This window comes from Amblyomma maculatum, chromosome 5 (genome assembly GCF_055883805.1).
Source record: "Amblyomma maculatum isolate TAMU_Amacu chromosome 5, ASM5588380v1, whole genome shotgun sequence".
In the NCBI taxonomy this organism is placed as follows: Eukaryota; Metazoa; Arthropoda; class Arachnida; order Ixodida; family Ixodidae; genus Amblyomma; species Amblyomma maculatum.
In genome coordinates this window covers 157,499,920-157,512,954 of record NC_139348.1, presented here as the reverse complement: position 1 = coordinate 157,512,954, position 13,035 = coordinate 157,499,920, and the positions used below count along the sequence as shown (strand labels likewise).

Here is a 13,035-nt window from a genome sequence, read left to right as displayed (position 1 = left end):
AAGTAATACCGGAAAGAAGGCAGTCGAAATATTTGAATGCTTCTGCGGAGTAAGATTGGTTTTCTACCTTGCGAAGCGCGCACAATGAGAGATTAGCCCTCTATCAACACGCCATTCTTTCATTTTACCGCCAATCTCTTTGCTCTCACACTCACCCCCTGTACTTTCTTTCTCTTTTCTCTTGCACATCTGTGATTTGTCGAGTGTGCCTACGTGATGCCGTTTATCTTTGTTTTTAGTATTGCTGCGGAAATCGTGACGCATGCGTGAGACGCGCTGGGTCCTAGCCGAATGCGGGAACAAACATAACCACATGTTATTTACACTAAAAATAAATCTACTTACCAAAGTATAGTTATAATGGCGGAGTCTGACTTCGCGTTTTTAAATCCGCCTAGAAGTGTTGCCCTGCCGGAGTACCGTCAAAACCAAAAATGTGCAATGATGTTGGGGGGAGAGGATAATGACAGGGATGAGCAATGTCGTTAAAATGATTTTAAAGGAAACGGGCGATGTACCAGCGGCGGTCGGGTCATTTCCGATATTGTACTGTAGAGGGAAGGTTGGTGTACAGACCATGCGCGATGGATGGATAAAACTGTTACAGACTATGTGCGAATGCATACATGCTGACTGCGCAGCTGCCCTTCATATATCCTCACTCCATAGATGCCCGGCGGACCTTCCCTCGCGGGGCTTGAAGCACCAAGGAATTGGTTCCGCAGAAAATCGCAACGGACAGGCCTGCCGACGCCATGAACAGTACATGAACTTGGGAATGCAGTGGGATCGTGCGGGAACTAAGGGTCTGAATGCCCCAAACTACTTTCCACTTTCTCTCTCTCGACTGCTCAGCAGTATCTGCTCTTTCAATCGGTGTTTGTCTGTGGCGATTTTTAACACGACTGGATATTCTGATACGAGACTGTTTCGGTTAAGGCAGCTTCAAAATATTGTATCTCCTGAATCTTGGGTAGCGATCAAGCACACTCTAAAACCAACACAGCGCTTACCACGCCCGTGGCAGCTGACACTGATGCGCAATGCACCTCAGATACAAACGGAAGGGAGAACGCTTCGTCGAAGACGCGCTAAAATGGACACTGTTACGCCTTTTTTTTCGGCTTTATTTGAACTAAACTGCCACAAAACGCGTGTATGCTACACAAAAAAGCGGACTATTTTTTGCTGCATGTAGCCTTGGGAAACAGACGGCAGGTACAGTTCGAAAGTGACATCGACTATGAACGCAGTAGTGGAGGGCTCTGGATTAATTTCAACCACCTGTTCGCTGGCATACCGCAGTAGACTAGAGCCTTGCGTTTCGCCTCTGTCGAAACATGGCCGCAACAGCCGGGTTCGACCCCACGTTCCCGAGGTCATCAATCGAGTGTCCTATATCACTCAGCCACAGCTGCGTGGCACTCTGTGGAGCCACCTCGTCGATAACATAAACAGCCAGCTGTCTCGCGAACTGCTGGCTATTATAGGACAGCAGTTGTCACAACCCATTGAACTCCTGAAGCCGCGCCTTTACTTCACACAGTCCGCTTTAATCTCACACTTTCTGGATCACCTAAATGCCTCTTAGTGTGAAGTGATGCGCCCCGCCGGGGTGGTGCAGTGGTAAGACGCCCGACTACTGTGCCGGAGTTCCCGGGATCGAATCCCGGCCTCGGCGGCTGCGTTTCGATGGAGGCGAAACGAAGTGGCGTCCGTGTGCTGTGCGATGTCAGCGCACGTTAAAGATCCCCAGGTGGTCGAAATTACTCCGTAGCCCTCCACTACGGCTCCTCTTTCTCTCTTTCCACTTTCATTCCCACCTTCCTCCCTTCCCTTACGGCGCGGTTCGGGTGTCCACAGAGCAAGTGTGACAGTTACTGCGCCTTTCCCTTCCTGTGAACCAATTTATTATTATTATTATTATTTATTAAGTGATGCTTCGGAAAAGTTATACAGCTTCAGAATGACTGCGAAGCCTGTTCTTTTTCCTGCTCCCAAGAAGACTCGTAAAAGCTGTTGTAGGCCAGGCACTACTAGGCAAATCACAGATGCAACCCGTTCGAAACAGTTCGGGAGCTGGTCATTACGCATGGTCACCATCATCTATCACGTCATCAGCACGACTCGCTCACCGGTCTTGTGGAAGGATGTATAAGGTGCGCGGTGTTCGCCTGAGTTAAAGAAGACGCTTAAATACACTCTCTCAACGCCACACCTTCTCGAGCAAGCGTTGTCCGTCAGGTGTGGACGACCAACTCAATCCTCCTCATCGTGTTGTCTCCAGAACCATTTTCGAGTGGCCGCTGTTGAGGCCCGGCTCCCCGTTCCCTGACTCCGAGACCGACCTCGAACTGGTTGTTGCCCGGCTTCAGCGACGACCCTGAGGCGCGGTCTGTGGCTGAGCAGAGGTCTTCATCGTCGTCGCTGAACATGAAAATGTCGGCGACCTCTCCTTCGTCGAACGACCGTCCGCGATGACGCGAAGCCGTCGAAGCTCGATGGGCGAACACGCTGTCCTCGGAGCTCGCCATGGAGCCGGAGCAGTCTCTGGCCGTGGACCACGTCATGCTGAAGTCTCCTCGCTCGGCGTAGTTCTCGAGGCTTCCGCGGTCAACGCACCAAAAGCGCTGGCTCGAGGCAGGTGGATGTGGAGGCGGGAAGCTGCAGGGCGGCGGGCTGTGCTGGAGCGCTTGTAAAAACGAGCCGTTGCTGAAGAGCGAGTCATAATTTATGACGCCAGCGTTCGCGTGATCGTTGCCCCAGTGTTGTTGGTGTTGCTGATGCGGTTGAATTAGAAGCCCGACGGGACAGTTTCTTTTCGGCGACGCGCTTCCACAGCGACGTGTCTCTACTGGCTCTGGCGAGAGGCCGGACGGGACGATCGAAGTTTCGCCCACCTGCGTTTGGTACTGGTCGCGGACTCGGACTGCGATGCTTGCCCCATCCTCAGTGGTGTCCTGCTCAGGTGATTTATTTGGTCCCAGCCGCTCAGTTCCGGAGTGCTGGATGGTGGCCCGCCCCTTAACGCCAGCTGAGGTGTTCTCGCTGGGATCGAAAAGCAGGAGCTCCTCTACCGGCGCGGCGACGTTCGCGACCTCGTAGGCTAGCTCTCGTCGTGTCGACATCGTAGTGTTGCCGTCCGTCACGACTTGGCTCTTCGTTTTCCTAATGCATGAAATGCGCTCCCCGGACGCTCCGAAAGCGGATCGCCCGTCTCGGAGATTGACGCGTTGCTCTACGCTTTCCAAGCGTTCCACGACAAGCTCACTTTGAACGGTGGCTGCCGCTGCATGGTCTGCGCCTTTGCGGAGGTCCTGGAAGGAGTTGCAATCTGCACCGGAGTACATACAGGGCGCACTTAAGCGATAAGGGCTAGATTATCAGGTAAAATGTTGTGGAAGCATTCACGTAATGTGACACTTATATTAAGTTTCAGCTTCGTGAAGGGTACACGTCATTGAAGGGGATTTGGGGGTCATGATCACGTCGCATGATCCATGTGACCAATGAAGCCCTTCATTCAAGGTTCGTGTGACTTGTTTGCCTGATGACGTCATTTCATGGGGACTACAACCACAAAATCCCGGAGTGGGAGTCATAGCTTCTACGGATGGCACTAAAGAGAATATGCATTTTGTTATGACACAAAGCGTGCCAATATATAATACCATGCGGACAATGTAAAATTATTGCCATTTATTTAAATCACTACGTATCATGGCCACTTGCACCGGCGATAATTTTCTGCGCAGCTAGTCATGTCGTTCGCTTCTGAATTCAGAAATATACATTGAAGAGTCACTTGCCATCCACTTGTCATATATATATATATATATATATATATATATATATATATATATATATATATATATATATATATATATATATATATATTTCACAATACTTCAGTAATCGTCACAAACACGCAGGTCAGCCGCTGTTACAATTACGGACATCTGAATTGAGTCAATTCCTTTAGTCGGACCATTAAATTAGTTTGGGTTTTTAGTAACTGACGTTTCAATGTTTATTCAGAGTGTTCAGTTCCTAAGCTTTTTTAAAGACAGTTCATCGGATGCGGCACAGACGTGTTTCAATAGTGTACATCCGCTCGTACGCAGTAGCGCGACTAATGTGAAATCTTAGTGAAGGTCTATGTAATTCACATATGCGCATATCTATTATGGACCTCCTTCCCAATTAAGTTCTTGTGATATGTATGCTGCAGGGAAAAGAAAAGTTATGTCCCTTCTCGGCTCGGGTAGTCTACCAGGCTGTGCGAATACTTCTTCGGCCGATACACGTAAACACGAATAAACCCATAAGGGAGTAAAGGGGGAGAGGGTAGCATGTCAGCTCTCACACCGTTATCAGGTCACGGCATTCCCTAAAGTTCTATATGAGCGCACACGAACAAAATGTCTTTCTTTCCTCTACCTTGGCTCAGGGCATCGGCCATGCAGCACAGCTTCACGTATCCAGCGGACCAGTTGATGTCATCATCTTCGGCGAGGCAGGAGTAATCATCCACCGCCGGCGCCACAGCAGCTGTGGTCGCTGCGACGTTAGGCCCAGCGGTCGCCGTGCCCCGCGATGTTCCTTCACTGCATGTGCCGGCAGCGGCGACGTCGGTCGGAAGCTTATTCGGAGACGCGGCCACCACGCCTTCGGGGCTCGACACTGCCGAGTCGCTTCGTGTCTTCAGCTTCCGGAAGCCCCAGCCTCTTCGACGGTCCGGGCCGGCTCTACACCGCAAGAGGCATTTTGTCGATAATTTATTGAGCAACGGACTATATTGTTTGTTTCGCTTGCTCGAACGCGTCATGAGGATAAAACAAGAGGTTTGGTTTGGTTGATAGTTGAACGTGCCCAAGCGATTCGGGCTATTAAGGGCGCCGCAGTGAAGAGCTCCGGCCATTTTGGCTACCTGGGAATCTTTAACAATTGTACTGTGTAAGCCCCTTTCTATGAGTTCCAGCAGAGTCGTTTGTCCTGATGCTCAAGACATTTGACCTACCGCGGTGGCTCAGTGGTTATGGGCGCTCGACTGCTGTGCCCAAGATGTGGAATCAAATCTCGGCCACGGCGACCGCTCTTCGATGTAGGCAAAAAGCAAGGCGCCCGTGTGCTGTACAAAGTCAGTGCATGTTAAATAGTCCTAGGTGGTCGAAACTACCGGAGCCCTCCACTGCGGTGTCACTCATAGCCTGAATCGCGTTGGCGCATTAAACCCCATAAACCAAACCGATCCAACCATCAAGTCATTTAGGCGACCTAGGTGTAGTCGATGACTGCGCTGAAAGCGGGTACGCGCCTAATGCAACTTGAGCAGGACCATAAAAGGTAATCATCAAACACACCCGGTGCTCCGCGCGATTCGGGCGTTTATATGGCTCACGCACACTTGGAATGCAGCCTCACTGAATTAGCCAGCTAAGCGAGAGCTGTGGATTGCGAAGGTGCCATCCCAGAGGCGCAGTTTCTTCGGAGAATGCAGCCGTGTTGAGTCAACCCTTACCTGCGCCACCGTATTCTCTCCTCGGCCCCGGAGGACATGGCGCCCATGAAGGACGCAGTTCTTGCCGACGGTGCCTCCTGTTTAGTGCTGGCAGTCGAGCCCTCTTCGAGGCCATTGCGGACGGCCGGCGGCGTCGCGTACGGCGCCGCTGCGGCTGGGGAGGCCTTCCGCAGCCGTCTCCAGGCTCGGCGAAAGAACATGGCGTAGCGGTGGGCCCTCACCAGCTGCGACTGGTGGGCCGAGCTAGGCAGGGCGAGCGCTTCGCAGCGGGCCGGCCCGTCAGCAGTTGCTCGCGAGCCCGAGCCACCCATGACTACAGGCTGCGCAAGAGCGGTGATGATGATGATGATGATGATGATGACCTCAGACAAAATGGCCATGCATACCCACGGCGGGGGATGGGCCAGGGTGCATTGCAGATTGTAAATATATATGTTCAAGGACTGGAGTATTCTCATTTGGTGATAATGATGATATCCTCAGTCATAAAGGCACCACATACGGCGGGGGATTGGTCAGGGTTCTGCCCTCCTTCGTCTTCTTCGCGTTCGTCCTCCGCTCGCATTGCAAACTCAGAAATTGTTTTATATTGGCGCGGCAGCGTACTGCGCGACGCGGGAGTGTGGATGTTCAAAATTAGCGCAGAGTTTTTTTGGCGAAGAGATGTGAAGGGCAGAAACCTCTTCATGAGTCAAATTTCTCAGCTCATATAAGAATATTATAACATCACATATAACGTACTTGTTCGCATCGGATATAACATCACATTTAGTTTCTTTTTTTTTTTTTCCTTTCCATTTAACGATGAAGATACCTCTCAAATCTATATGTACGACCAGCACGACTCGCTACCAGAGGCGACATCATCATTATCATTACTCATCTGGTCCCTGTGAATGAGGTTAACCATCTGTGGCATGTGTGCTAGCGTATTTCTGTACGGGTATGTCATCTTACACTTTCCGGTCGTTGTTTTGAGTAGCCTGTCACGTATACGATGCTACAGGAAGCGTCTCCAATCAAAAATAAATACCATCTACTCCCTGTTTCTAACTTTCTATCCCTGTGTTTCCGTTGGTGTATACGTCGCGCAAGTGTCTAGCGAATCGCACTACGTTTTTGTCAGCGTTACATACAGATGCCACCCTTCTCCCCTCCCCGAATGCAAATAATGCAGCAGAAAATAAAAAAAAAAATGTGTATTGACATTGCGTATGTTCCTTTTTCAGTTTCTCACAGTAATCGGATCGATGCGTATGGGACCCTGTACTTTGCAAAAGAGCCAAGTTTAAATACTGATTTTTCGATTGCTACATAAGCACCAGTGGGACGAGCACACTCTTTACTGTTTTCTAACATTGTTTTTCCTTGACGGATAATAAGCGCAAAAGTAATTTTCTACTTTAGCAGAGAAATAATAAAAACGTATTCTTTCTAGTCGGTTGTTCCATTTCATAGTGGAAGGAGCGTTATATACATACGAATAGTGTTAACCATGTGGACTTTACAGAATACATTTTCTTGGTTGATGTGGGGAATGGGACCAGGGTATAAGAGGCAATGCGACTATCCCTTTGTCACACTAGCCCTAGCACTCAAACACTAAAAAGATTCTATCATGCGGAACTTCCTTTTTTAATCGATAGGAAATAACAATAAAAAAAAATCCCAACTGATAATACGTGATGCGACCAATGTCCGTAACCATTATTTAATGCTTATTTTAGGTTTACGTCGAAAGCCATCCCAACGCACCGTGGAAATGAACTTCGAAGTCGTTTTTTTTTTTTGTTTTTTTTTTTTCGTTCCTCTGCTGTGTCGGCTTGTCGAGGTGAAGGAAGGATAAATTTTATTGGAAGGACGATGATACAGCTGAGGACCCCTATTCGTCCAGCAGGAGCCCTTTTGCCTCCGCTTCTCTCTTGGCCCGGTCAAACTGCGGCAGGGCTTTAGCTGATAACAGACTGCCTCCGCAGGAATAGCGCATCCCTTCCTATTGCACCATTTGTCAAGTCCTCACAGCTGACCTACATTGCTAGCCAGAGGTCTGCTCGTAGCCGTGCCCAGTGACACCCATCCTTTCCTCATCGAGCTTCTGAGGGTTTATCGCGGGTGCATGCAGCCTCTAGAGTGCGAGCGTCAGTGGGATTAGTTTATGCAGGTAGGGGGAAGGTGGCACTTGTATGTGTGGGAGGTACATCTTTACGGCTGGGTGTCTGGAGAGGCATCAACCGTGCTGGAGGGGTACCTCCGGGGAGTGGAGGCTTACACACACACACACACACACACACACACACACACACACACACACACACACACACACACACACACACACACACACACACACACACACACACACACACACACACACACACACACACACACACACACACACACACACACACACACACACACACACACACACACACACACACACACACACACACACACACACACACACACACACACACACACACACACACACACACACACACACACACACACACACACACACACACACACACACACACACACACACACACACACACACACACACACACACACACACACACACACACACACACACACACACACACACACACACACACACACACACACACACACACACACACACACACACACACACACACACACACACACACACACACACACACACACACACACACACACACACACACACACACACACACACACACACACACACACGCGCACACACACACACACGCACACGCACACACGCACACACGCACACACGCGCACACGCACGCACGCACGCACGCACACACACACACACACACACACACACACACACACACACACGCACACACACACACTCACTCTCTCTCTCTCTCTCTCTCTCTCTCTCTATCTATCTATCTACCTACCTGCTATCTCTCCTTGTATGGATAATTTTGGGGTCAGAGGACTGTACTGCTATCAGTACGATAATTAAACCCCTAGAGCGCTATCAACTGTCCACAGTGAAAGCTCTACCTTGCAAACTTACGATACACTAAACGTTGACTCCGCTCTGCTATGAAAAGTTAGGATTGCACTTAGTTTCACTGAAGAATTTAGTAACGAAAGCCTTTCCTCCTTCTTCTAACTCCATCTTGTCAGTTGTGTACTTTTTATAATTTCATTTCTTTCTTTTCTTTAGTTTCGCGTTGGCAACATCGGTATCTTAGAACTTCTCATAATGCGAGACTGGACGGTACTTACACGTTGCCCTACGGGGCTTTTAGCGACTATAGACCTAACTAGCCAAACGGTGAAATTATTTCAACGTCAGAAAGTTCTGCGACGTCCTGTACGGGGAAATTAATTCGACTTCAGAATCTATTTCCGCGTCTCGCGGACACATTTTGTGGAATCTCGCGAACACATCTCGGGAACGTGAAATGTTCACCATGAGCCTAGCAAGGTTTTCTCTTCAAAAAGCTCTCATGCTGTGCTGTTGCAAAGTCTGAACTTAATTTTTATACGCCGAGCAAGAGAAGGGGGATAGCAGTAATCTATCTCATTTTCCCAAGCAGTTGCTTGAGTACTTATTTTGTGTGAAGCAAATTTATTCATTGATTCGACAAGATTCTTGCACCAAGTTTCTGTTGGTTCCGTGATGTCACGAAGAGGGTGAAGAATATTTCAGAAGACGGATGTGAGATGTGGACATCGAAGTGAAGATGGACGACTAAGTTGGACTAAGCACGAGATTGGAAGAATGGCGGTGGTGTATATATGTTCGGGTGAAGGAACGGTCACTGAAGGGACAAGAATAAATGGCGGATACTTTTTTTTTTTTTTTTAAAGTAACCGCGTGCAGCGACCCATGACGACAATTTGGATAGGCTGCATGAAGGAAGGAAATTCGTACCCCGAGATTCAGCACTCGTACTGAATACTCGCTACTCGTACTCAGTACTCATTCCTATAGCCCATGCTCAACATCACACTCAGTATGCTATTGGGAAAGGTGAATGTGGACGAGAGCTACGACGTAGACCCCGGAGCCACGAAGCATTGTTCAAGACCGCTTTTCACCACAGGGAAAACGAACGGCAACTCGTGACGTGGCTTCATGTCGATGGGGGCGGCGACCAGGAACGACAAAGATGCGCCCGGCATTCTCGCCACCTCTTTCACACCACTCCGTGCAGACCCCAAACTCCGTCACGGCAGGCGCTTGAAGAGTTCGGCGGCATTGGCCGCATGCCATCGCGAGCTGCAAAGAAAACAACGCGCGGCTCGCAGTACCGTCGGAATGCGCTTCGGGAGGGAACGCTTTGGCATGCCACTGCCGCCTACACTGGCAGTTGCTGACTTGAACGCATCATAGGCAGCGTCGGCCGAGAACTCTTTTTAGGGATGAGTTAAAAGCTATCCGAAGAGTTTTACTCTCTCCAGAAGGCGTTGCCGAACCGACCGGGAACTCTCAGTGGGAGTATTAAAAACTCTCGAAAGACCTTTATTCGCTCGAAAAGGTTTTAACAGTTTAGCAGATGTATGTCGCGCAACCAGACTGTCGTACGGGAGCTTGTTGTTGTTGTTGATAGAGTCCGTTCCCGGCCATCCACTGCTCCGAAAAACAAGGGAGTGTTCCGACTGGGCGCGTACGCTTTAGGCGCAACGCGGTAAAACATGTAGCGAACAGAATAGTCAGAATGAGAAATAAATTGTCTGGCTTTTGCGCGCATACTGCTATCAAAAGTAGGCGAAATGCAGTAACAAAACACCATAAAAGATGACGGAAAGGCAGGTGGACAACGCTAACCGACAGATTGCTGGATTGAATGGATTGATTGTTCGAATTATTGAAAGAGTGAGTGATTTTAGTCCCCACCTCGATCGGAGCAGTGAGACTATATCAAGTAAAACCAACATGTATATATTAAACACAATTCACTTGGAGCCACTATAATTTGGTTGATCCCTGAGCACCGCCTATATAGAAATGGGTTGACCCGGGAAGTGTTCTTTTTCTTGCACTGATGAAGCCGCTACTGCCAGACAAGGTGGAGCCGGACACTTTGTCGTCTCTTGCGTCACGGGTGTGTCGTATCGATTCAGCGGAGACAGACGCGTCACGCAGACCGACGTAGAGGTAAAAAGATAAATATGGGAGAACCACTCTCTCCGGAGGCAACAAAGGGAAAGAAAAAGTACATACTGGAAGAGGGAGAAGGAACACGAGAACGTGCCTTCCGGCCCGTTGTCGATCACGCTTTCGCGGTCACCCACGAGCCGAGGGGCTTGGCGTTGGCTCGCCCACAGAGACGACCTTGACATTAACCTTTGTTTATATAGCCACGATCGCAATCATTTTCTTATTTTTCCATCCCTATTTTTTTTTTTTTCTTAATTTCAGGTCGTGACCGTCTTGGAAGCATCGATATCGTGACGCACTGTCTGCGACGAGCGTGAATCAGCAGAAATGAATGTACTCTTTAATTTAAGCGGTGATCACGTTTTAAGGGCTTTAGAGAAAAGCAGGCTAAATCCTAGACGTTGCAGTACAGGGTCAAAAGTGTGCAGCAAATGACAGAGTCTTCTCTATTTGTGTCTGTAAACTTTGGTTTTTGAAGAGAATGTAGTTGAATGTACGTGTTTAGAGACGGGTGTGGGCCTTTTTTTTTTTTTTTTTTTGGTTTCGAGAATTGCTTTTCAGAGAATCAGCTGGACGAATTCTTAGACGCCAGCCTACATGGAGCTTTATAATAGGGGGACCCTAGCGGTTATGGGGATATAATAATAACGGTGCGACAATACGCAAGCGCAGAATGCTGCGATAAATGGGTGGGAGGTGCGGCAATAAAGGGGCGAGACTGCACATGTCCGGAGTGATTACCGCACCCCTCGCCTATTCATCGCATCACTCCACGCGAGCACATTGTCGCCCCGCTATTATTATATATATCCCCCTAACATATAGGGTCCCCCTATTCAAAAACTCTCTATTGAGCCATGACATAATGAGTCAAGGTTGTAAATGCATGTTTTATGGTTCTAGTTGCGCACAATTCTGTTCGAAATGATCGACATGCTCTGAAAAAGTGATATTCGTTAGAATTGTACTGTGCTTATTTTGAGCTCCGCGTAACGGTTACGTATCAAAAGGCTTCAATATAATGGCTGCCGGTCAGCGACATGCTTAGCAAGAATGTGCAGAGCGCTATAGAATGAAGTCTCCGCTTTCGCTTACGTACTTGGTGCGCAAACCGTAAAGACTTTGAACCACCATTCACCACGAGCTGCCATCGTGCACGCGCAGAGGATCCCGACGCTGTATAGGTGTTTCCGCAAATGGCCAGCACCTGGCGTCCTCTGATCTGCGCATGGGCAGTGGCGATGGTACACAGTTGTGGCATATGACTGGCAGTACACGCTGAGTTGAACGTGTCTGTTTATCACTCCATACAAAATCGCACTCTATCTGTGTCTATAATTTACGCCACCTTCCAGAATAGGTGCATTGAGGTACTGATGAAAATTTCAATGAGTGCAGCAAGCAGCAGCCGTTCTGGAGGATGTGAGTTATAGGCGCGGAAATGCACCTTCAAGAGTGCGATTTTGTTTACAGTATATCGGACTGTAATCTGCACGATTCGTCGCTCGCGGTCAGATGCTTATGCAACGCCGAGCAGGGCTGCTCGGCAGATATTTGCCTTCGCACCTGTGCGAAAGGATACCCGCTCGCCGAAGTACGAGCTCATCCGATGTTAATTTGCGAGCCTTGACGCAACTCGGCTCAAGGCATCTGGTGACTCCGCTGTGCAACAACAGATGGCCAACCGGTTTTCCTTGCGCTTTATTGTCCCACATACAAGCATGGGGCAAGCACGTACGGCCATGACTTCACGGCGGGGCGCGCTGCTGCCTGTGGCCGCTATAATGGGCTTGCTTTGTTTATCTTCAGTTTTCGGGGCGCGCCCTGCACCTATAGATGAGATTCGCGGCGCTGACTCGAACTGAGCATGAGTAGTTTTCAATCTTTCCAGTATTCCAGCGACGCCGCGGATGCCGCCCTGGTAGCTCTCTGATCGTCGATCATGCATTTTATAGCATGGGTGCCGACCAGTGTTACGCCTCAAAGCATGCGCGCTCGAAAAAGAGGAAATGGCGGCGAGTCTGTAACGCCTTAATCTTTCTATGGAAGGGCGCTCGCAAAAATGACAACGGATCTATTAACAGTATAATTAACAGGATTTTCGTTCCTTTATCAGGAAGCGTACGCGGTGTCATCCTTGATCACGCGTCGAATGGCATATTTGCATAAATAAAGAAAATATAAATTTCCTTCGCGTACATGACACGTAAAAGAAAATATATTCGAGCACGGGTATCGCCTTGGGCAATCACCATTATATATGAAGTATCCAGTTTTAAATACCTAGGTGTAACATTAACTAACAACCTGTCCTGGAATTCACATGTTGGAAATATCTGCTCGTCCGCATTCGCAAGCTATGTTCTCTGCGAAACAAACTTTCGAAAGC

At 48.9% G+C, this 13,035-nt stretch overlaps 1 protein-coding gene across 1 annotated transcript; it reads right to left on the bottom strand.

Annotated features, from left to right (window-relative positions):
• Positions 1-2,240: 2,240 nt before the first annotated feature.
• Positions 2,241-5,832, bottom strand: LOC146190086 (uncharacterized). Its single transcript, XM_084605415.1, has 3 exons — positions 5,522-5,832; positions 4,441-4,748; positions 2,241-3,334 (listed from the first exon to the last, which is right to left on the bottom strand). Exons 1-3 carry the CDS (start codon positions 5,830-5,832, stop codon positions 2,241-2,243), a joined length of 1,713 nt encoding a protein of 570 aa, XP_084461541.1.
• Positions 5,833-13,035: the final 7,203 nt, after the last annotated feature.

Bases quoted from the DNA above. Each gene is read 5' to 3' on its own strand.
- LOC146190086 (XM_084605415.1), bottom strand. From the start codon at position 5,832: ATGGGTGGCTCGGGCTCGCGAGCAACTGCTGACGGGCCGGCCCGCTGC. The intron at 4,749-5,521 runs GTAAGGGTTGAC...CTTGCGGTGTAG, and splicing joins GAGAGAATACGGTGGCGCAG to AGCCGGCCCGGACCGTCGAA. The intron at 3,335-4,440 runs GTAGAGGAAAGA...ACTCCGGTGCAG, and splicing joins GGCCGATGCCCTGAGCCAAG to ATTGCAACTCCTTCCAGGAC.